Source organism: Panthera pardus, unplaced genomic scaffold (assembly GCF_024362965.1).
Source record: "Panthera pardus isolate Hobbes unplaced genomic scaffold, ASM2436296v1 HiC_scaffold_16, whole genome shotgun sequence".
NCBI lineage: Eukaryota > Metazoa > Chordata > Mammalia > Carnivora > Felidae > Panthera > Panthera pardus.
This window is the reverse complement of record NW_026526721.1, coordinates 6,428,914-6,454,287: the sequence shown is the minus strand read 5'-3', so window position 1 is coordinate 6,454,287 and position 25,374 is coordinate 6,428,914. Positions and strand designations below refer to the sequence as shown.

The 25,374-nt window shown below is 40.5% G+C and overlaps 1 protein-coding gene across 1 annotated transcript in view; it reads right to left on the bottom strand.

Moving 5' to 3' along the window:
• Window positions 1-753: 753 nt before the first annotated feature.
• The window catches only part of BRWD1 (bromodomain and WD repeat domain containing 1), a 121,127-nt gene continuing 96,506 nt past the window's right edge, over window positions 754-25,374 (bottom strand). The window contains exons 33-41 of the mRNA XM_053903070.1: window positions 24,827-24,899; window positions 23,246-23,287; window positions 20,720-20,866; window positions 19,942-20,094; window positions 16,724-16,890; window positions 10,833-11,059; window positions 8,432-8,596; window positions 5,726-6,637; window positions 754-4,739 (exon numbers count right to left, since the gene is read on the bottom strand). Coding sequence (XP_053759045.1) covers window positions 3,586-4,739; window positions 5,726-6,637; window positions 8,432-8,596; window positions 10,833-11,059; window positions 16,724-16,890; window positions 19,942-20,094; window positions 20,720-20,866; window positions 23,246-23,287; window positions 24,827-24,899 — 3,040 coding nt within the window. The 3' untranslated portion in view covers window positions 754-3,585. The remainder of the gene's footprint in view (window positions 4,740-5,725; window positions 6,638-8,431; window positions 8,597-10,832; window positions 11,060-16,723; window positions 16,891-19,941; window positions 20,095-20,719; window positions 20,867-23,245; window positions 23,288-24,826; window positions 24,900-25,374) is intronic.

Sequence of the window (25,374 nt, the reverse complement as noted above, 5' to 3'; positions counted from 1 at the left end):
TGCGTGAGAAAGTAAATACGCTGACTTAATATGGATAAAAAGGGTGGAGCTGATAGTTCAGCTATAAAGGGCAAGGCACACCCGACCTGTTCTAGTCATTTAAAAGTTACTCAAAAAAACCAATACGGTAGAGTAGGAAGGAAAACTACAAATACCGTGAGCGCCTTGAACAACACTCTTGCATTCTACTGACACACAAACCTCATTGTTTTCAAGCGGCATGATCAAGTTCAATGTGCACTGACAAAAGAGATTAAAATCCTTTCAATTTGGTTTTTTTAAAGCACTACACTTTAGTTAATACATTCTGTGTTCTGGTTATTTTAAAAGGCTAGGAGAGGGACAGGGGATGTAGTAGGAACCCTTCTAAGTAGGGAGGCTTCTAAGAATGTTTTACCTAAGATGTCATTAACCAATGGAGCGTGAAGATTCAGTGACAGGTCTTATTATTTGGGGACAGTAATACTTTCAAGATGGCATTTCTTTTGGCTTCAGATCTCCTTTTCCATTTGCAATTCCAGGTTCTGAAGTGCCTTTTCCCCGAGCAGAAATTCTTCTCCCCATTTTCATATTATAAAATTAATTTGCTTTTTTAGGTACGACTCTTTACTACTTAGAAGAAACTCTCATCTTGTAACTGAGAAGCTGTGAATAAACGCTTTATCATTCTTTCCAAGCATTTCTAAATTGAGAAAGGATTTAATCAGAGATTTTCCCCTAAAATAAAAAAGGGAGAACGACCACCCTAATAAGTATCTGAAAATGGAATACACTTTCCCTTTTATTCAGAAGTTACTACACATTGTCAGTATACCCTTTTAAAATAAGTATGATACGAAAAAAATGCTTTTTAAACCTCAGCTATTTTTTAAATGTTTGACATCTTTTTTCCTTAATACTTTCGAAGGAATCAAAAATCAAGTCTGATAACCACAGACCTTTTTCCAACCATAAAGGAATAAAATCATAGGGCTTTGGACATACACGACCACAGTAGTTTCGTTCTGGTTTGTTTTCATGTACACCATCAAGTTACTTCAAGTGCAATGGAAAGCCAGATAGCACTTACTTCTGGATCAGTTCACATTCAATTTGCAACCTTTTGTCTTTTTCACAAGAAAATACAAACTGATCCCAAACACATTAAAGTACATCCGTGCATTAAATCCCTGCGCAATTCGCATAAAGTAGAAAAAAAGTCAAACATGTTCTAGTGCTCAATGTAAACATTTTGAACTATTAATTATTTATTAATTTTCCTTAAAGTACTTAGGAGTGTGTGTCACATATTCAAAGTTAACCTTAGGAATAGCACCATGACCAAAAAAACCCATAAAAATGATTCTCACTATAATCCCTTAGTTTTACTTCAGAACTGGAGAAGCTACCACTGTCAACCATGCCTTCAAAGTCACCAGGACAAATTCTTGGTTTTTTTTTTCCCCAGATGAAACCAAAACACTGCTTTCTATATACAAAGTTCTAACCATTTTGGACAGAAAGAAAAATCAGTAATTGGTTGACCAGCCAATCTATGACCAGTTAACTCAGGCCAAAAGATTAAGAATAGTTCTACCGATGAAGCCTAAATGATCAAAGTATCATCTTACAAAATAATTTATAGATTTAGAATGTATTCTCTATTTTTATTTATGGATTTTTTTGGTACCTTTTTGCAGATGATGGTAAACATGGAGTTATAACCCTGAGAATAGATATAAAACAGAGAAGCTTAAGAAGAGTTTAAATAAATTAATGGAAATGACATCTATCACCATTTCTTAAAACTAGGGAAGTAAAGAACATTCCATTAATTTTTTCAGGTCAATAGTCAAGGACAATTCTCCTGAATCACTCTCTCTGTACTATACCCTCAACACAAGCTTTGAGAAGAAGAGCATCATAGTTTTGAAGCGGCGACAGCTCTCCAAACAACCAAAGGAGAGACAGGCATCCCACCTGTCTCGGTTGGTAATGTCCAAAAACATCCTTCCCCTTACATCAGAATAGAAAGTACCTTCTACCATGTCAAATAGAATAGATGACTAAAAAGTAACAAACTTAAGAACATTCTCTAACATTGATACCAGAGTCTGATGCTTTTCCATATCTGCCACCTTAAGCATACACAGGAGAAGAGGATTAATTTTGTCTGACACCAAACACAGGGCCAATAAATAACAGAGGTAGGAGTACTGCAACATACTCCTCAGCTACGAAATATGTAAACCATTGGAATCAAGTCCATCTTCAGGCACAAACGAGCTAGGAATGGCCACCTACACTCTACGGAGTAGCACAACCTATCAAGCAAAAATATTTGGCTCAAAAATAAGTGTACTATGGTATTTGATGATGTGACAGAAGTTTCACTTTGAATGGATTCCAAAAGTCTTCTCCCACAACACAAGACAGTTTCTTAAACTAGGGGTCACTAACAAAAGATGCACTGAGTTGCCCCCGCAAAGAATGTCGGGATTGCACATGGCAGCAGTAAGCTAAAACGGAGAGGTGGAGAATGACATTGAACTATTTCCCTATATAGATGAGATTTGCGATTGCACTCTTAACAAAACTGAACTCTACAATCTCAATGGAAATTGGGGGGGGGGGGGGGAATCTACGTATAATTTAAATACTCTCTTGGCCCTGTACACTCTATTAAAGAACACACTTTTCCTAAATCTAAGGCACACAAACTCCTCTATTTCACAGAGTAAGACTATGGAAGACCAAGATTTTGGTTAAATCCCTTACACAGAAATCAGGAGATCTTGGAAAGACAAATTATATAGCATTCTGTTAGTGCACAATTTAAAAGAAAATGCCAGGGCTATGCTTGGGGCCTTCGAGGTTTAAAATATACAATCCAAACATCTTAAAAAATAATTTACCAGCACTTTATAAATTCAAGTTTATAAAATAAAAGTGATGACATTTTCCTTAAAAATAAAGAAAAAGAGAGAAAAGACCCAACAGCATTTGGAGAGAAACCATTTGAATGAAAATGACCAAATCTGGTATAATGCATTCTGCTCAAGTAGCCAGGGAAATAAAAGGGAAAAAAAAAAAAAAAGTGGTAGGTACCTCGCCTACTAATCATGGTCACACCTCCCATGATCGTTCCGTCAGTATGCACATAATATTTATGAAGAATCTGTAAACATAGGCCACGGGTGAAATTGTTCTACGACAACAGAACAGGGGTTAGAAACTACCACCTCTGGACGCACTCAGCAAATGACTGCATGACACTTGCTACCGTGAAAGTAATGCTTCTTGGTTTTGACAACCAGGATGTCTAGTGTTGAACATGTTTCAAATCCTTGCTCTCTGTAGTTCAATACTGTCAAAGTAGATCTGCCCCCAAAATGAAGCATATTTTGGCACCTGTGCTGAACGCTGCTACAAAGGCAAGCAAGTGCAAATAAAAATAACAGTCATGATTTAGTCACATTCATAACTTTTCATAGAAAAATATAAATATATTCCCTGAATTGTAGGACAAAAAAGAATTTCAACAGCCAGCTTTCACCACAAATCCCAGTCCATCTCCTCTTCGAATGAACTGGTTTTCTCTCAAGGTCATAAGGTGCAATCATCAAAATCTATCCCGTTCTCTAAGCTTCTGTCATCATCCCCGTCGTGGTATCTCACGGTCCTTCTGCCCTGATTCCTCGTCTTTATTTTCGAGCGCCGAAGCCCTCTTTTCGACTTTGCATAGTCCAGATCTTCCCAGTCGTTATCGTCCACACTCAACCTGGGCCGTTTGCTCTGTCTCTGCCGCCGCGCGCTTCGGGACGCGGCGGCCGCACAGGCTTTACCTTTTCCGGCGGCCTTCGCTTTTCCCTTCGTTTTCCTCTTTTTGGTGTTGGCGTCGTCGGCACAGTCCCCGTCGGACTCGGTGGCGGAGGCCGGCTCGGACGCGGACCTGGGGCTGGGGCTGGGGGCGCGCGCGCCCCGGGCCGCCCCTCGCGCCGCGGTTCCCGGCGCCTCCCCCGGATCGGGGCGCAGCCTCTTGCGCCCGGCCTCGGCTTCCGCCCCCGCCCCCGCCGCCGCCGCCGCCGCCGCCCCCCGCAGCGGCGCCTTCCCGTAGGTCCGGAGCCGCCGGCCGTTCCACCTGCGCAGCCCGTAACTCAGCTCCTCCTCGAAGCTGGGCTCCGCAGCCGCTTTCTGCTCCGAAGCGGCCTCCGCGGAAACCTTCTTCCTGCCCGTCTCGCCCCCTGGAATATGGCTTTTCGACTCTTCCCCTGAAGACCCGGCGGAGGAATGCCCGGCTTGGGGAGGCGCCCCGTCCGCCCTGGGGCCCCGGGCGCGCCTGCCCCTGCCCCCGCGCTCGGAACTGCGCGCACCTTCCGAGTCGGAGGGGCCCTCCGGGGCCGCAGGGCCGCCTCCCGGCCCCCCTCCGCAAGCACACGGCTCGTCCGGCACTTCACAGCTTGCGGCTCCCTCCGAATCGCTCCCCATCTTCGGGGCCGAAGAGGCACAGGCGGCAGGGACGGGCTTCTTCCTCCCGTGTCGGCTTCTAGTGCACACGCTGCCCGAACTGCCGTCTTCCGCGTCGCTCATGAGCTTGATCTTACCGGCGGCGGTGCTGGCACTTCTTCGAGGAGTCCTGAGGGGTCGCGTTTTGGCTTTTGAGGACTTCTTCTTCACCTTGGAATTGCTGTCTGAGTCACTGGAGCAGACCCTTTTCCTGGAAACCTTTCTGCTTTGTCCATGGTCTTGTGATGGAGAATCTAAAAATTAAAAACGAGAAGTACTCCTTTAATCTCTACAAGTATGTGTAAAGGAAGGAAATGCTCAACATTTTAAACAACTGAAGTCCAGAATTCCTACTAACTCGGAAGGAGGACGGCAGTGAATGCGCAGGGCTCTCACGTTAGAGCAGGGACCGGGGTCCAGCCTCAGCACTGGCACCAGCAGAACACATTGCCATCAGTGACCACCACCCCGCCACCCCGCAATCGACATACACCAACAGCAGACACTAAAATAGTTTCTTTACATGAGCTCAGACTGAACTCTACCAGCGCGCTAAGGTATGCAAACCCATCACGACTCTCAGCCTCTGAAACTTTTTCCACTTCACAAGTTCCAATCACACCAAATACCTTTCATCTTAGCTTTGGCTGCCTCCCGTTCAACGTTTCATCAATCCCCACTTACCAAGAGCACAATTTTACATCAGCTAGTGATTTTCACCTCTCCCGGCTGCAGAGTTGCCCTGAGTAAAATGGGCAACAGCACTACATAGCTCATAAACGACACAGGGACTGAACTAGTTAACAAACGTCCAGCAGAGAGACCAATCTCCTGATCCGAAGAAAGGCCGGGCTGCTGCGGCTGTTCTTACTTCCACATCGCTTCCAAACAAATAGCCCGGCCCTCTCTTCTCACCTTCTGAAACGGGCAACGCCACAGCTTGTAAATGTGCTGCCTCTGCTTTTCCGATACCCATGGTCAACACAAGCAGTGAAATCTTTACTCTGAAACAGCTGTGAAGGCCAAGGCCGCCTGCTACGTGAACTAAACGTGCTGGACAAGCAGTTGTGCATGCACACGGGACATAGGGGTGCAGGGAAAAGGCTGCCGGAGAATGCCTGGGGCAGACACAAAACAACTGGCAAAGGGAAGTTTCATGGGAAACAGACACAACGTGTGCTATAGGAGAGAAGGGCAGTGAGGGCACACCAAGGAGCCAAGGCTCCATGTTTTGAATTACCTCTCACAAAACTGTTGGGTTTTTCTTTTGTTTTGTCATCATCTGAATCCAAATCGGTCTCAGATACATGATCTGAGAAACACTGGGACCCGGCAATTGGTTCACGCTTCAAACCCCCTCTGATCGGGTTCGTGTCCATTTCATGACATCGGCCATCTTCTCGATCTCGCTCTTCGGATTCAGAGTCCTCAGAATCACTGAAGATCTTTGCTTTTTTAAGGAAAGTAAGATTCTTGCGACCTGTGTTGTACTTTCTACCAGCATACTTTCCCGGTTCGGAATCTGCTTCTTCCTCTTCCTCGGAGATGCTTTTTGCCCTAAGTTTCTGCCCAGAGGTTGACGGACCAGCAGTTCTGGTCTGTACATTATCTGAATCGTGACTTTGAGAGTCTTCCTCAGAAGACTCTATCTTAAGAAATTTTGTTTTAGAAGTTGCCAGAGTATGAGACTTGTAACCATTGGCCTGCCAATTTTTTCGGGCTACTCGTAAGTCACTTTCTGACTCTGAATCCCCATTTTCAGATTCATTCACAGTATTCTGGGCAGCATGAGAATTGGACAGTGGTGATGGTCGATTGTGATCTTTTAGCTCCTCTTCTTCAATTTCTGACTTTAAGCTCTGATCATCTTCAGAATTGTGTAATAACTTTTTTCTAGCCACAGCAGAAGCATTACGGTGAGGCAGCTTCCGGCCAGAACAGACACTTTCAGAGCTAGAGTTCTCCTCGACGTCGCTCATCAGCTTGATTTTATTGGCAGCCACAGCAGCACACTTTCGTAGCACTTTCCGGTTATTTCCAGCCCTGGCTTTTAGGCTCTCACCAGCCTCCACCGAATTATTATCAGAGTCACTTAAATAGACTCTCTTTCGAGTGGCTTTTCTGCCACATCCATTTTCTAAAGAAACTGGACCTAGAAATAAAGTAGCAATAAGATTAGAAAGGTCTTCCTTATTTCAACATTTTGCAATGAATTTATTATTTTAGAACTGGTGTTCCCTATTTTTTAATGCCAAAACAGGTTTCCTTTCTAAATCTAAAAAGTCCTAAATCTGGAACAGAACAGAGAGCCCAGAAATAAACCCATGCACATATGGCCAATTAATTTACAACAAAAGAGGTAAGAATATACAATGGGGGAAAGGACAGTCTCTTCAACAGTGTTGGGAAAACTGGACAGCCACATGCAAAAGAATAAAGCGACATTACTATGTTACACCATACACAAAAATTAACACAAAATGGATCAAAGACTTCAACGTAAGACCCGAAACATAAACCTCCTAGAAGAAAACACAGGCCTGGTAAATAAGCTCCTTGACATTGATCTTGCCGATGGTTTTTTTGGATCGGACACAAAAATTAGAGGCAACAAAACCAAAAATAAACAAGTGGGACTACATCAAACTAAAAGCTTCCGCAAGGCAAAAGAAATCATCAATAAGATAAAAAGGCAACTTACTGATATGTGCAAATCATGTGATTAGGGGTTAATTATCCAAAATACTTATTTTTTAGATGTTCATATATGTGTGTGTACACACACACACACACACACACACATTTTTGAGAGAAAGACAGAGCATGAGCAGAGAGAGAGGGAGACAGAGAATCTGAAGCAGGCTCCAGGCTCTGAGTGTGGAGCCCAACAAGGGACCCAAACCCACGAACCTGTGAGATCATGACCTGGAGCCAAAGTCGAATACCTGACCAACTGAGCCATCCAGGTACCTCAAAATATCCAAACTATTTAAAGAACTCATACAATAGCAAAAAACAATCGATTAAAAAGTGGACAGAGGCTCTGAGTAGACATTTTTTAAAATACAGCATACAAATGGTCAACAGGAACATGGAAAGATGTTCAATATCACCATTCAGGCACTGTCAATGCAGCACCTGATGCAGGGCTTGAACTTACAGACCGTGAGATCATGACCAGAGCTGAAGAGTCGGACGCTTAACAGACTGAGCCACCCAAGCACCCCACTCAAGCACTAATTTAAAAAGATATATGCACCCCAATTTCACTGCAGTGGTATGTACAAAAGCCAAGACACGGAAACGACCTAAGCACCCATTAATGGATGAACAGAAAAGAAGATGTGGTTTATCTATACAATGGAATGTTATTCAGTCATAAAAAGGAGTGGAATCCTGCCGTCTGTAACAACATACATGGACCTTGAAGGTGTAAACGCTCAGCAAAATAAGTCAACAGAGAAAGATGGATACTGTATGATTTTACTTCTATGTGTAATCTACAAACCAAAAAACCAAGCTCACTGATACAGAGAACAGACTGGTGGGGGGAAGGGAGGTCAAAAGGTACAAACTTCCAGCTATAAGTCATAGGGATGTAATGTACAACATGATGCCCGTAGTTAATAATATTCTGTTGCATATTTGAAAGTTGCTAAGAGTAAATCTTAAGTCCTCATTACGAGAAATAAACATTTTTATAACTATGTATAGTGACTGACAGTAACTATACTTATTGTGATCATTTTGTAGTGTATACAAATATTAAATTATCATGTTCTACACCTAAAATATGTTATATGTCAATTATATACCAATTTTCAAAAAATCTAAAGAAGACATTTAATCATATGTAGATGCCTTAAAACAATAAGTCATTCCATGCTTAGCTTATGGATTCTCTTGATAAACATTCCTCCAAAGTACCAACCACTGAGTCTCTTACCAGTTTTTCTTTGAGCAGCTCTGGTTCTGGTCACCCGGAGATTACTGCTTCTGGCCAGCCCACTACGTAAGGAAGATTCCCGAGGTCTTGAACTCTCTTTGCTTTCCTCTGAACTATTTGAAGCTGAAGATGAAGAGGTATCTAAGGAATCTTCCATTTCACTTTCTAAGAAAAATAAAGCATCAACAGTTCATCACATACATTCTATCTTCGCACACACAAGCAGTCCTATTTCATAACAACAAGCTAAAAGCAGATTCTCAAGATACTCAAGAGAGATTATAATTGTAAAAACTGTTTCAAAGAACAGCTCATAGGGACGCCTAGGTGGCTCAGTTGGTTAAGGTCCAACTCTTGATCTCGGCTCAGGTCATGATCTCACAGTTCATGAGTTCAAGCCCTACATCAGGCTTTGTGCTGACATCACAGATCCTGCTTGGGATTCTGTCTCTCCCTCTCTCTGCCCCTTCCCTACAGTCTCACCCCCTCTCTCAAAAGTAAATAAACTAAAAAAAAAAAAACAGCCCATAAATGTTTGGTATTAAAAGGTACATAGACAGCATTCCAAATCGTTTGTTCTATTATTTCTTTTTTTTTGTTTTGTTTTTAGTTTTTTTTAATGTTTATTTATTTTTGAGAGAGACAGAGACAGAATGCGAGTGGGTTAGGGGCAGAGAGAGAGGGAGACACAGAAGCAGAAGCAGGCTCCAGGCTCTGAGCTATCAGCACAGAGCCCGATGCGGGGCTCGTACTCACGAACCATGAGATCATGACCTGAGCCGAAGTCGGATGCTCAACTGACTGAGCCACCCAGGCGCCCCTATTATTTCTGAAAGTAACATATTAATCCTGGGTTGGATTCAGAAAATACAGTTTGTATATCTGATAAACAAATTTGCATCTAAGAATGTAATCAGCCCCCCTCCACTTCCTGCTGTCCTACGAAACATGTACTTCCTGTAGGTCCTGTAGGAAGAACGGCCACTTTAAGTCCCGCATGTCAGGGGACAGACTTTCAAGCCTTTCGCAGGTAAGCCCCATAACCGCGTAGCGATACCACATGCTTTCAGCTCAAGAAGGGTCATTTTTACACGTGCCACCATAAAGGGGGGAGGGAGGTAGACGAAACAAGATAAACAATTTAAACAGTACAGGTCATTCCTTCCTACCACTCCACTGAATGACTGCATGCTCCAGTGTGAGGCACCGCACAGGACACCCAAGTGTCCCATTCCTTTGTCCCCTCCGTTCTTACATACATGTCACGGAATGAAAGCTTCATGGAAATGAGTGGGAGCAGGCTGCCAAAAGTCAAAATTTTGCTCCACAATACGACCCAACTCCGCGTTAAAGACGGTGGCTGCGATAGAAGGACGCCAGTCCCCAGGCTGTGTCTCTTCCTCTGAAACCGCTCTGCTGGTTTGCCACAGACTACTCCTGTTCTATTCCAGTCCACTCCCCAGCACGCCGACTCACTTTCCAGACTCTCCCTCTTCCCTGCGTACAACTGCCGAATGGACTAATGTTCCTGAAACAATTCATCATGTGATTTCCTTACTCATCGAGAGACCCAACTAGGTAATCCAAACACTTCTGCAAGGCTTGCCAGTCTGTCTAATATGTGGCTGCTTTCTACCCCTTTGATCCTATTATTTTACATTATAGTAGTAATTACCACACTACCATTGCAAGCTGCCAAAACCACTCATGGCAACCGGGAAGCGTTCGCATACCACAGCCTCACTCCCACGATGCTAACAAAGGGTGAGGATCCGCAGTAGTTGTATTACCAAAGAGCAAGAACATAAACGGTATAGAATTTACTAGGCCTTCCATGTAAACACACATGATTACCATGTCTTTTTTTTTTTTTTTAATTTAAAGAAAAACCACCGGAAGTATACTTGGCACACAAAGTATGATATTTGGGGTGCCTGGGTGGCTCAGTCGGTTGAGCATCCGACTTCGGCTTAGGACACGATCTCACGGTTTGCGAGTTCGAGCCCCGCATCGGGCTCTGCGCTAACAGCTCGGAGCCTGGAGCCTGCTTCGGATTCTGTGTCTCCTTTTCTCTCTGCCCCTCCCAAACTTGTGCTCTATGTCTCTCAATAAATAAATGTAAAAAAAAAAAAATTCAAAGTATGGTATTTGTATCCCATTTTTTACGATTTAGAAGATTCAAATTTGCATAGAATATGGCTGCACCATTTGCAAAGAACAGCACTTATCAAACATATTTTAACCGTTCCCCATTTGTTACTTTTGACTCTTCCACTGAATTGTAGGTTTCGTATATGTCAAGGCCAGTCTTCTTCATTCTCTCCTCTGAACCTGGAGTAACTAGCCGTGCTGCCGTGCTACTTGAGTGCTAAACAATTAAAGAACGATGTTCACGTCTTACCAGATAACGTGGAGCCATTTTTCAGAGTGACAGTCCTAAGTCTTCTCATTCTTTCTGACGATCCTGCCGAATCTGAGGAGTCCCCAGAAGTCACGCCCGAAGAGACACTAGCACCTGTCTTACGGCCTGCAGAATAGGCACCCCTACTGGAGGGAGAGTGGGCAGGAGAACCCACCAATTCAGGAATTACTTTTGTCTGAGATTTTAACCGCTTCTGTTTGATATTTCTGGTCAAAGATATGAACAAAGGAAACAAAATTTAATTAAACAGGGAATGCCTGAATAAAAGTGTATAACTACTTAACCTGAGAAAAATTTTATGATCAAAACATTGAAATATTCATTGTTAACATCTTATTCTGACGTGGATTACTATGGATATCCTTACTCTAAGTTTGACATCATTTTGTTCCAAACTGAAGTAACGAACAAATGATCCAAGTTACAGAGTAGAAAATCATACTGAATATCTTAAATTCTTTGGATTAAATGCTAAGAGGAGCCAACATTTATGTAATACACGCATTCATTCATATTACAAATCTGAGTCTCAATAAGAAACAACTTTCTCTCTGGTCTATTTACATATGTAGACATATACGTGTAACAGTATATAAAAGGAGAAATCAACAAAATCTAACCAGAAAGAACAGAGGCCAAAAAAAAGATCAGAACAAGCTAGTTTTTTCTAAGACCAATCTGTTTACTTCTAAGTACCAGTTCACTGTGTTTGACCCCTGAGCCATGGATTATCAAGAAAAAGAGTGGAAGTTTAGGACAAGACAGGCTTTTGTTTTAAATTACAGATCTGGGTAATATTCATATTGAGTAATCCTATTTTCCTTTAAAACAAAAAGATAAAAGAGCTTTGTATTTAAGGCACCTGAGCTTAAAGATAACCACAAGGTTCTTTAAAGCAGTAATTGTTTATCATAATCAAGAAATTTCAAGCTTTTTTACAGCAAAATGTTAACTTCTAGAAATAAGTCAGTCCGAAAAAGACAGATGTCATGTTTTCACTCATATGTGGAATTTGAGAAACTTAACAGAAGACTATAGGGGAAGGGAAGGAAAAATAAGTTACAAACAGAGAGGAGGCAAACCATAAGAGACTCTTAAATACAGAGAACAGACTGAGGGTTGCTGAGGTGGGGGGATGGAGGGAGAGCAGGAAAACGGGAGATGGCACTGAGGAGGGCACTTGTTGGGATGAGCACTGGGTGTTGTATGTAAGTGATGAACCACAGGAACCTACTCCCAAAGCTAAGACCATGCTGTATACACTGTAAGTTAGCTAACTTGACAATAGATTAAAACGTAAAAAATAAGAGGCGCCTGGGTGGCTCAGTCAGTCGAGGGTCTGACTTCGGCTCAGGTCATGATCTCGGGGTCTTTGAGTTTGAGCCCCGCATCGGGCTCTGTGCTGACAGCTCAGAGCCGGGAGCCTGCTTCGGATTCTGTGTCTCCCTCTCTCTCTGCCCCTCCCCCGCTCATGCTCTGTCTCTCTCTCTCAAAAATAAACATTAAAAAATTTTTTTTTAATAATAAAAAAATAAAATAAAAAGTAAAGACTAAAACAAAAAACTCAAAATATTAATTTCTATTAATATCAACTGGAAGGCAGACCAATAAATACAAAAGAAAACAATTACATGCTTATACTCATCATAAACTTCCTTTTAAACAGAAGACAAAATGATAAATATCTCAGGAGTAAAACTGTTCCCTTTTTTTATCCTATGTCCTTCTTAACTGTTAAACTCTTTATTGTTCAAAGAGAAAGAGCTTTTTTTTTAAATAATTAAACAAAAAAATTAAAAACTCCTAAAATAACAGAAAAACCCAAACTGGGGGACATTTTAGAAAATAAATGACCCATACTCTCCAAAAATGTCAATTAAGAAGACAAAGGTAGAAAATAAAATTCCTGATTAAAACAGACTAAAGAGGAGTGCTTGGGTAGATCAATCAATTAAGTGACCTACTCTTGATTTCAGCTCAGGTCATGATCCCACGGTTTGTGAGTTCAAGCCCCAATGTCAGGCTCTAGGTTCACAGCACAGAGCCTGCTTGGGATTCTCTTCCTCCCTCTCTCTCTCTCTCTGCCCCTCCCCCGCTCAGTTGTCAGTCAATCAATCAATATTAAAAAAAAAAAAAAAACAGAGACACCTGGGTGGCTCAGTTGGTTAAGTGCCTAGCTCTGGATTTAGGCTCAGGTCATGATCTCACAGTTCTTGAGTTTGAGCACAGAGCCTGCTTGAGATTCTCTCTCTCCCCCTTTCTCTCTGTCCCTCCCCCACTTGTGCACATGCAAGCACTCTCTTCTCAAAATAAACTTAAAGTATAATAATGATGATGATGATGATGATGATGATGAAGAAACAGACTAAAAAGGAGTGCTTGGCTGGCTCAGTCAGTAGAGCATGTGACTTGATCTCAGGGTCATGAGTTTGAGCCCTATGCTGGGCACAGAGATTACTTAAAAACTAAATAAAAATAAAAAATAAGATTGGCTGATGATTAAATGAGCTAATGTTTAAAAAAAAAAAAACAAAAAAACAAAAAAAAAACCCAAAAACACAGACTAAAGAGACCATGAACTATACGCAATGCAACACAAGATCCTCACTTGGGTCTAGATTAGAAAAAAAATTTGTCCTAAGGACATTATTAGGTCAACTGTAGAAATACAGTGGTTAGAACCTTATTTTTAGCAAATCCACACCAAATATTTAGGGGTAAAGGAGCAAGGTGTCAGATATATTCTTTTGAATGATTGAGAAGAAAAACACACAACAAAAAGATAAAGCAACAATAAAGCATATGTGACGTACTATGAAAAATTGGTGAGTCCAGGTAAAGTATAAAGGAGTTCTGTGAATTATTCTTCAACTTCTCTGTAATTCTGAAATTATTTCAAAATTAAAAGTTCAAAAAAAAAAAAAAAGACGCAGGGAGGACTCACATAGTACCTCGTAACGTATGCCCCCAAATTATGGACTGTAAAGCAGCTGAACGGGCTGAACTCATTTCCCTAAGGCTAAGGAGCACGTCTGCCCGGTTCAGTGCAGTTCTGCTGTTCCAAACACTGGGGCAGGGATGCAAGGAGGACTTTGGCAAATCCTCTCACCCAAAACGCAAAGATAAAACTGGCAAAATCATCCAAAACAATCATTTCGCAACTCTGGAAAGTAATCAAAGGCCTTTATTAAAAAAGGCCTTTATTAAAAAAGCCTTTATTCTAGAAAACCTTCTGAATCTAAGAAAAAACTTTACTGGAGTTTTGGTATTTTAACTCGGGGCTCCTCCCAGTCACACACACCCCAATTCTGTGGCACAGCCTTGAGGACCAGGATGAGGAGGCGGAAAGAGCTGGCCTGACTTGAGAACTTCACCAAACAGCACTAAACTCACTGCTGGAAATCCAGCCAGGCCGACCGCGTAGCAGCCCAAGTCTGTGAAACCGGTCAGAGCAACAGAGTTCAGCCACAAAATTTAAAGGAGAGCTACAGAATGAGACAGTCACAGGAGTCTTTGAAAAGCTCCAAAATCATCCTGGGGATGTGGAAGCTTCCACAAATACTCAAGAAAGACTGGGGAGAGCCCTGTTATCCAGTCGTCCCGGGATTACCTTGAGACTCTCATGCCTGGAAAAATATAGGCAGAAAGTGAACTTGGCCTCACTTCACACAAAGGCCTCCTTCAGAAAAGGGTGGAGGGCTTACTTGATGGGTTTAAGCACAAATTCTGACCACTGCGCTGTGGTAAGTCAGGGAAGACACCCAGGAACACAGGCCCCCCAATTTTTTTTTTTTTTTTTTTTTTTTTTTTTCATTTTTAAGGGGCACCTGGGTGGCTCAGTTGGTTGAGCATCCGACTCTTGATTTCAGTTCAGGTCATGATCCCAGGGTCTTGGGATCAAGCCCCGTGTCAGGCTCCACAATGAGTGTGGAACCTGCTTAAGATTCTTTGTCTCTCTCTCTCAGAAAAAATAAAATAAAATAAATTTTTAAAAAGCAGATTCCAGCGGCTTACCACTGCGGGAAAGACACACTACAGAACTGGTCTAAGGTAACTCACTAAACAAAACCAGCAACAAGTATCATCACAGAGGGACAAGAATCAGAGTCTAGAGTTTCTACAATATGTTAACAAACAGTGACAAGAAAACCAGATTACTAAGTTTGTCCCACTTCCAACAAAACAGTACAAGACATACCAAGAATCAAGGAAGTTTGCCCATACACAGGCAAAAATGCACTCAATGGAAACTGTCTCTGAAAGGACCCAGATGCTGAGCTAAATCCACCATTATAAACACATTTGAAGAACCAAATAAAATCATGTTTACAGAATTAAAGAAAAGCACGAGGACAGAAAATATCAGTAGAGACACAGAAATTACAAAAAACCAACCAAAGACTCTGGAGTTGGAAAGCACAGTAACTGACATAAACATTCACAAGATAGGCCCAACAGTAGATGTGAGCTGGTATGAGCTGGTATAAGAATCAGTGAACTTGGTAGGTCAATAAATTATTATCCCATCTGAAGAACAGAAAGAGAAGGGGGAAAAATGAAGAGAGCCTCAGAGGCCTGTGGGAGACCATCCATCATATCAACATATGTATAATGGCAGCCCACAAATGAGAGGAAAGGGGCAGAAAAAAATTGAGTAATGGCTGGAAACCACCCAGATTTTATGAAAAACAGTCTTCTACAAAGCTGGAAAAATTCCTACACACATCAAAGTCAGCTGCAAAATGCAGACAGAGAACTGTGAGAGCAGCAAGAGAAAAACCATTCCACATGGACGAGGGAGGGAACCTCAGCGGCACTGAGAGCTGACTTCTCATCAGAAACAACAGAGTTCGGCAGGCAGTGGGAGAGACGCTGGGAGGAAAACAAAACATGGTCAACTAAGAATTCTATATCCAGCAAAATTAGTCCAAAAGGAAAACTGTCAGAATTAACTGCTAGCACATCTGCCTTACAAGAAACACAAAAGGATCTCAAGCTGACAAGAAAGGACACCAGAGGGTAACTCAAACCCACACAAAGAAATAAGAACCACTGGGAAAGGTAATTTACATAGGTAAATATAAATAACAGTGTCAGTGATGTTTTTATTCTTTCCTTAACCGATTTGAAAGAAAACTAGATAAAGCAAAGATGTAATCTGACGACAAGAGCACAAAATGGAAGGGAGGGAGCTAAACGAGAACAAGCTTATGAGATTTAAATACTATTGATCTGAAGGAGATGGTTCTGAACGGAGATGCAGAGCACAGTCCCCAAAACATGCACGAAGACACCCATCACGGACACGGCGCTTGTTCAAGACAAGCCTGGACACAGACGACACAGGACGGACTCCACTTTCGCGCTGCAACACTGTGAGATGCCTGGAAACCTGACAGTAACATAGGCTACACAAAGATGACAGAATACAAATTAATATCAAATTCCTGACGGAGAATAAGCCCTGCATTTTATATGTCTTCTTCATAACTAATCCTCAGAAACAATAGGGCACATAGTGCCTAATCGCTATTTCTCTTAACACAATCAAATGCTCGACACCCAAAGCAATCACTTTACTCTCTGCATTATAAAAAAAAAAAAAAAAAAAGTTCTTATGTAAATACATAAATGATACTTTAATCCTTAGTAAAATTTTAAAAATCTATAATTTTCCTTAAATGCTTAAAAATTTACCTAATTACAAATTATACAATAGCTCTATATGCACACAGTATTTTCAAGCCATTAAAAAAAAAACAACTTTCGGAATATACTATACTCCTAATCATTGTAGAATAATAAAATTAAAGAAGTATCACAACCTGAAACTTTTTAAATTGCATACAAAGCCTGAAATAACCAATCACCTGATACTTCTGTTAGCCTGACTGACACGGTTACAATTTTGCCGTCTCTTGAACCTCTGGCTTCTTCGAAGTTTTTCATTGAATTTTTGACCAATTTTAAAATCAGAGGAGATTTTCTTCATTTTTTCTTCAAATAAGGCAGACAATCTCAAGGTCATACTGTAAATCTGCAAGAATATGAGAGCAAAACTAGAACTACAAAATATCTTGAAAAATACTTTCACAAAAAAGAGTATAATTGCAACCTATTACATCACTGTTAGAGACAACAGCTGTTACTTATTTCATCCATCCCACCCTTCCTTCAATGACATCTGCCAGAAACACGCAGTACCGAACATATAACTCTCAGATGAAAGAAAGTATTAAAGCAATTGTCTAGAATCCAGGACTTACTACAGTCTATAGGTCAATGGTTCTCAACCAGCTGTTCTCATTTTCACATTTACATATACAAATCCTAAAGATGTCCCCTTCTCCTAGTTAGATGTGGAGCTGGCTAGTTTTAGGATTGCCGTCTAGGCAGCAAGAGAGCAGTGTGTCCTCGGGGCAAGGAGACAAAGACACTTCACCCCAGTCTCCAACTTGCAATCTGACCTCCAGTAAGGCCAGTTAGATCTAAGCATGGATTACAGACCAAAGCCTATCTTGCCACAGGAGAAGAAAACAGGCCCCAGAACTGTAACAGATATGAAAGATGGTGTTTTAACAGCTTTGATAATTAAATAATATCAAATCTGTCAAAGAACCGCAACATGATATTCAGTGCTCCTATAAATAACTTTGGTACAGCTATGTATTTACAGGAAGTACTCTTTACTCATTCACAATCATTCCTGAAAAGGAAGTATCAAAGTCTAACGTTCAATCACTCCGATGCACCAGGCAGCGGGGTGGAGACACTTTAACATTAGAGAATCTTCAGAAAAAAGTGTGTGAGGAGCGCCTGGGTGGCTGAGTCAGTTAAGCATCCAACTGCGTTTCGGCTCAGTTTATGAGTTCCCCATTCATGAACTTGATCCCTGCATCCAGCTCTGCACTGACACTGCAGGGCCTGCTTGGGAGTCTCTCTCTCAAAATAAATAAATAAACATTTTAAAAAATGTATTTTTTTAGGTATGTGAGCTATAGCAATTTCTTATACGCTTTATAAATATGTATGCACACACACATATATATACACATGTGAAATTCAAAATGTCACTTCATCTGAAACGATCATTGACATTTCCAGTATTTTGTGTATACCTTACTCTTTCCCTTCAAATGTGAATTCTAACATTAGTCACCAATTTTAACAAGTGGCTTTATTTCCTTAATCATATTGTTTGAAATCTGATTCTCTTAAGAATCACTTTCATATTATTTTATGTCTTCTCGTTGGGTTTTATATAAAATTCAGTTAATACACTTGAGTTGAACATAAACATTGAACAAAAATGGGTGTTAAAATTAGCTATTCAAAATGAAAAAAGGCATGTATGAAAAAACCCCACAGTTAACGTCATACACAATGGTGAAATACGGAAAATCTTCCCCCTGCGATCAGGAAAGAGACAAGGTTGCCTGCTTCCACCACTGCTGTTCAATACTGTACTTTAAATCCCAGCCAGAATTAGACAAAAAAAAAAAAAAGACCAAAAGACAGAAAGAAAGACAGACAGACAGAAAGAAAGAATATAAAGACAAAGCAAGAAAGATCAGATTGTGAAGTCAGAAGTGAAACCACCGCTATTAGCAGATGGCGTGATCCATATTCATGGCAGCATTATTCGTAAGAGCCAAAAAACAGAAACAATTCAACTGTCCATCAAGATATGAATGGATAAACAAAATATTATATACCCATACAATGCAATATCATTCAGGCATAAAAAGGAATAAAGCTCTCATGCATGTTATAACACGGATGAACCTTTCAGAAATTCTGCTAAGTGAAAGGAGCCAGACACGAAAGGGCAAATGTTGTATGATCCCATGTATGAAATATCTAGAACAGACAAATGCATCCAGACAAAGTAGATGAGACATTTACCAAGGGCTAAGCGGGGAGTGAATGTAGAGTTACTCCTTCATGTTACAGTTTCTGTTTGGGGTGATGAAAGAGTTTTAGGAAAATCAGTGATTGTTGAGCATTGTGAATATAATTAATGTCAATGAATCATACCCTTAACAATGGTTAAAATAATAAAGCTTATGTTACATATATTTAACTGCAATTTTGAAACTCTGATAATATATAAAAATCCAATAAGTTGTACAGTTGATGATATATCTATCCTCAAATAGTATGTTACATAAAAGGCGAGGGAAAGCATGAATGAAATTTCTCTCTGGGAAGAAAGTCTCAATAACAGTGAATACGGACAATAGCATCAACTTGGAAAAATGTTGGACCGGATGCTAAACTGATTTAAAGTGATGTGAAATCTGCACATTGAATCCAAGGAAGCAGTTCTCAGATTGAGAAATAATTAACACAGGAGAGTCTGGGGATAATAAAGAGAAAGTGAAATTAAGGCAAAATGGTTACTTAGCAGCGATAGTTGCTGATCATAGACAAAGTGCTATAATATTAAGCAAGTGCGTTCTTTAGAGTCTTCTCAAATCATCCCTCTTTGTTAAACTACCAGCACACTGGCTACCAGGGTTTGTGATTATTCGTGAGAATTCACTGAGAGACTTATGTACACCTTTGTCTGTTCACTGCGCTTCAACAAGTTATGAGAAGTTATCCAACATGTAACATTTTAACACAACTTTAGGGGTATACTCTCCACCTGTGTTCTCCAATAATCAGATGGCTCATGTGTCTCCTCTTTGGGTTGGAAATATTACTATGCTCTCAGGAGTCTCACCCCCACTTCCGATTTTCCTTTTCTTACTTTTAATTATCTTCCAGAATCTATCATTAAATCTCAAGTCCACTCTTCAAGATTCCTACATGTACAAAAACGGATTTTTCCCATCCTATGTATCAAGTTCAAATTTGTTCATTTCTCATTGGTGGCCTCATTGCCTCCGATTCCCATTTGTTTCCACGACATTAGGAAAGGTAAGCATTAACTGTGGTGAGGGGAGAGAGACAGAGCTCTAGCCTTACCAGTGTTCTCGCCCTCCTCACTCATCCTTAATGTTCCAACACGTACCAGCAAGTGGAAAATGATCATCAACACAGACCACGCACTCTTTTCATTGAGAACCACTTTTAAAATTACCTTTGATCTTTTGTTTGGTGTATATGCTTTTGCATTGCTAAATATCAACCGGATGTCTTTGCAAAATTCCAAAGGGCTGTCATAATTTCCTGCTTCTAAAGTTTCCCTTACTGTTCCAAAATCCATTGGAGTATCTATAATATCTCGGTAGTCCTAGGTTTTAAAAACAAGAATTAGTTCAAAGATTTGATTCCTACTTATAGAAATGTTAAGAGCATCAGATCTCCAAAACATTCAAAATGAGAGAAAAGAAAAAGGTTAGAAGGACCTTAAGAATCATCAATAATTTTTAAAAAAGAGGCTCAGACATACAGAAAAAATAAGAAATATACCAAAATGATATATCTGGTAGGATATTAAATGGTTTTCATTTCCTTCTTTATACTCTTAATGTAATTTCTAAGCTTTTACAGTAAATCTGTGCTTTGTAATCTTTTTTTTAAAGGCCATTTTCCATTCTCATATTTGGGGAATGAATACAGAGCTTTTATCCAGTTTATAGTTTTCCTGGGGCTGAGCCTACTAAGAAAACAGATAAACATGTAGGATCCTCCCATTGAGATGTAGCAGTGATTAAGTCTTAGCCAAAGTTACGAGGGGTCTAGAAAATTCAAGAAAAACTGTGTAATACAACTCTTCCACAGCTGCCTTAGCGGTGAGAGACAAAGTTAACACGAAGCTCAGACATCTTACTCGTTAAAGTTTAATTTAAACACCTCCACCCCAATCTCTATACAAAACAAGAAGGCCCAAACATTCAAACAATGGCAAAACTTACTGGATATTCAACCAAATCAACAGGTTGTCTAAATGGTTCAGAATCTTCACACTGAAAAATTAAGTTCACTAGTTCCTTACACTGTTTCTTCCAATTATTTTCAACATAGTTGGTGGCTTTGATGCTCGTTTTTTTCCAATCACGGACCTATAAATACATTCACAATATTATAAGCTTTTTCAGTCTTGGAAATGTCACACTGCGGTCTGGTATAGTACGGTGGTAAAAATGCACGTGAGCTGTGGCCTTGTGTACTATAACAATGTGGCTACTTTTATTTTCTATCTACTTAGAAGAAATCCACTTTTCTGTAAAGGTCAGTAACATCACATCCATTACTCTGAAAACATTTTTCATTCTACCACTTATCTCCCAAGTTTAGAACTCGTTTTCACAGAAAGTGAAGAATCGCATTAGACAAAGTGGTAGGCTAAAGAATGGCCCCAAAGATACCTGCATCCTAATTGAAGAACTTGTGGCTGTCACTATACATGGCAGATCTGACCACCGGTTTGAATCCTGAGATGGGAAGACTGTCCTGGATTATCAAGATGGGCCCAATGTAGTCACAAAGGTGATTTAAAAAAAAAATTTTTTTTAAGTTTATTTGAGAGACAGAGCCAGGACAAGAAGGGAAGGGGCAGAGAGAGAGGGAGAGAGAGAAGCCCAAGCAGGCTCTGCACTGTCAGCACAGAGCCCAATGTGGGGCTCAAACCCACGAAGCCACAAGAACATGACCTAAGCCGAAACCAAGAGTCAGACGCTTAAACTGACTGAACCACCCAGGCGCCCCACAAAGGTCCTTTTAAAAGTGAGAGACTTCGAGACTTCAAGCTGCTGGCTTGAAGATAAAAGACGAGGGGACAAGAGCCTCTAGAAGCTAAAAAATAACAAGAAGAAGGATTCTACCCTAGGCTTCCAGAAAGGAACACAGCTATGCCACCACCCTGATTTTAGCTCCACTGAGACCCATGTCTGACTTCTAATCTACAGACCTAGAAGACCTTTTTTTTTTTTTTTTTTTTTTAATTGTTTAAGCCACTAGATTTGTGATTTGCTATGGCGGCCACAGCAAACAAATACTATACAGATACTAAACACCTGGGATTTTGTTTAAAAATGAAATTATTTTCCCCCCAAAATAAGAAATTATACGAAAATGACAATCAGATGACAATTCTTCAAGTATAACTTCCCACTGTTATTTGGCGCAAGCATATTAGGAAAATTAGTATGATAAAAAGCTTAAATTTAAGCAGTATTTGGACAAAATTTGAAATGTTAAGCATTTTAGGGGAGCCAGTCTGACTTCGGCTCAGGTTGTGACCTTACAGTTCATGAGTTTGAACCTGACATTGGACTCTGCTGGCAGCACAGCTTCAGCTCCTCTGTCTCCCTCTCTCTGCCCCTCCCCTGCTCATGCTCTCTCTCAAAAATAAACATTAAAAAAAAACTTAAAAATAAAATGTTAAGCATTTTTAAATTAATAACCTTTCCTTAAGGGTGCCTCAGTGACTCAGTCTGTTTAAATGTCCGATTCTTGGTTTTGGCTCAAGTCATGATCTCACAGTTTGTGGGTCCGAGCCGCATGTCATGCTCTGCGTTGACAGTGCAGAGCCTGCTTGGGAGTGTCTCTCTCTCTCTCTCTCTCTTTCTCTCTCTCTGTTTCTCTCTCTGCCCCTCCCCCACTTGCACTGTCTCTGTCTCTCAAAATAAACATTTAAAAAAATTTAATAACCTTTCCTTTAATTAATATGTTACATTATAACCACAAGAGCTGCTGGTGACGCCACAATTCAAACTTAGTATCTAAAACTTATAACCAAACCCAGTATCTAAAAACTCATTCTATCCATATGTCATTCTCCTTAACTGCATCTTCCCAACAGGTGTCATTTAAAACAAAGGTTTATTCAGCAAACCCCAGTGAACATTCCCCTACGAGGGCTCCTCCTCTACCAGCCTTCCCACTGCACACAAGCACAGTCCCTGACGAGGCTCCGCCTTACACTCTACTTCTTGCAACAGGTTCCTCACTTCCTTTAGTACCGATTCTGTCATCCTTCAAAACCTCTGCATCTATTATGGTGGTGAAACGGAGTCTCTCCTTTAAATTTAAATAAAATCCTTGGTTTTCAAGATCACCATCATGCACTCCCAACGTAACAGCCAGACACAGCCCCCCTGCTCACCCCAACACTCAGTCCCTACACTGGGCAGGCCAGTGCTCTACCGCTAGCCTAGTGGCATGCTACACGTGCCTACTTTGTGACACGGGTCCCAAATGCTCCTTATTTTGTGCACGTCCTCTTTCTCCTCCAGCTCATTCTGAAAATGAAGTTCAAGTCCCAACTCTTCCACTAAACCTTCCCTGACTACCCGCCTCTCAGTGATTTCCCATTTCTTTTAACAAATGCTCGATACCCATTATCAAGGTAACTTTTCAGAGTAACACCTGAAATCTGAGGCTGCTTTCAAAATACAGAATAAGCAAACAACAAAGGTCAGTCGAACAGATTAACTTACTCTCCTTCTTCCAGAAGATGTTTTAGGAAGATCACTATCATCCTACGAACAAAAATCAGAGCACCGTTAAGTGTTAATATTCTCATCCGAAACGTAATAACCTAAAAGCGTATCAAACACATTAGGTCTTACAAGGATTTTAACTTGTTCACAAAAATCTCAAAAGGCAGACCCTATCAGGTCTTTGTGGCACCCAGACTCCCATAAACCAACCATTCTTAATAACCCTCTACACTCCCTAGGAAAACTAATTCCTATAGATAGCTATAAAAAGGTGCTTTGTGCAAGACCTAAATAGGACATGCATAAGCAACTTCCAATGTGTGTTTCATCTCTATCCATAAAACCCAAGAAACCATTTCCTACTGTTCTGAATTTCATACTCCACACATTTTCTTATTCCCTAAATCAAATATTTGCATGGCCATTTTTATTCCGATAGAAATTACCAAGAGAATCAGTGAATCGCAATAAGGGTCTGTGTAGAAATTGACACTATACAGAACTCCTGTAACTTCCTGCTCGATTCTGTATGAAGTGAAATTACCCAGCATCACTGATATTTGCCTTGAACTTTGATACCACCTTGAGTGAAGAACTTGTGGGTACTGTGAGCATGGTCAAGTTCGTTTAATTTGTAATTACAATCAAATCCAACTCTTAGAAATTGCAAAAGTAGAGGACACATTCCTCAGCTATGTTATTCACGCAGACATATGCTGTTTATTTGGTATCAATTATTGGTTAAAACAAATTACTTCACTGAATATCTGGATAATTAAAAATATATTTTTATCAAACAGGAACCCTCTTGCACTGTTGGTGGGAATGCAAACTGGTACAGCCACTCTGGAAAACAGTGTGGAGGTTCCTCAAAAAATTAAAAATAGACCTACCCTATGACCCAGCAATAGCACTGCTAGGAATGTACCCAAGGGATACAGGAGGGCTGATGCATAGGGGCACTTGGACCCCAAGGTTTATAGCAGCACTCTCAACAATAGCCAAATTATGGAAAGAGCCTAAATGTCCTTCAACTGATGAATGGATAAAGAAATTGTGGTTTATATACACAATGGAGTACTACGTGGCAATGAGAAAGAACGAAATATGGCCCTTTGTAGCAACATGGATGGAACTGGAGAGTGTGATGCTAAGTGAAATAAGCCATACAGAGAAAGACAGATACCATATGTTTTCACTCTTATGTGGATCCTGAGAAACTTAACAGAAACCCATGGGGGAGGGGAAGGAAAAAAAAAAAAAAGAGGTTAGAGTGGGAGAGAGCCAAAGCATAAGAGACTGTTAAAAACTGAGAACAAACTGAAGGTTGATGGGGGGGGGAGGTGATGGGTATTGAGGAGGGCACCTTTTGGGATGAGCACTGGGTGTTGTATGGAAACCAATTTGACAATAAATTTCATATATTGAAAAAAACAAAAAATCTATGTATTTTTATCAAAATAGTTTCATAGTTCATTGGAATATAGCAAGAATTGTTATTTTTCTACTTCACTCAATATTTTTAAATTACCATTTGAAACGAACAGAAATCATTATAAAATTGACAAACTTCATTACCAAATCCTCGGCATTTTGCTCATCATTTTCGGAAGTGTTAGAAAGTTCTGAGATATGTGTACAGTCTTGATTCCTAAAAAGCAATTTTTCACATGTTTAAGAGTATGCAGTTGTCGTGTCTGATGTCAAAGATTCAAACTACAGGTTAAGATATAAACAGTTCCCCAAGTATGCATACCTAATTTCAAGCAAAGGAATACCCAGTTTTTTAATCTACCCTCTGTGGAAACAACTGACCATCTTAGAATATGGAAAGTAAGTTTTTGTTTCCCCAGCTAAGTATGTATAAAAATTAAGCTGGCAATCCAGAAATAATCCAATTATGGCCTCAACTGGATGAATGTGAAGATGAGTGTTCCTAACATCACTAGGCATATTCGTACAGTAAGTACCAGGAACATGGATTGACTTGAGACAAAATAGAGGGGAGAAGCAGAAATTAAAGCAAATTAGATCTTAACTTCCCTGTACACACAGAAGAAAGGATGCTGAAGTAGGACTATCTAGGCATGAAGAAGATGAAAATGGGTATGTGATTTTCCTGAAGT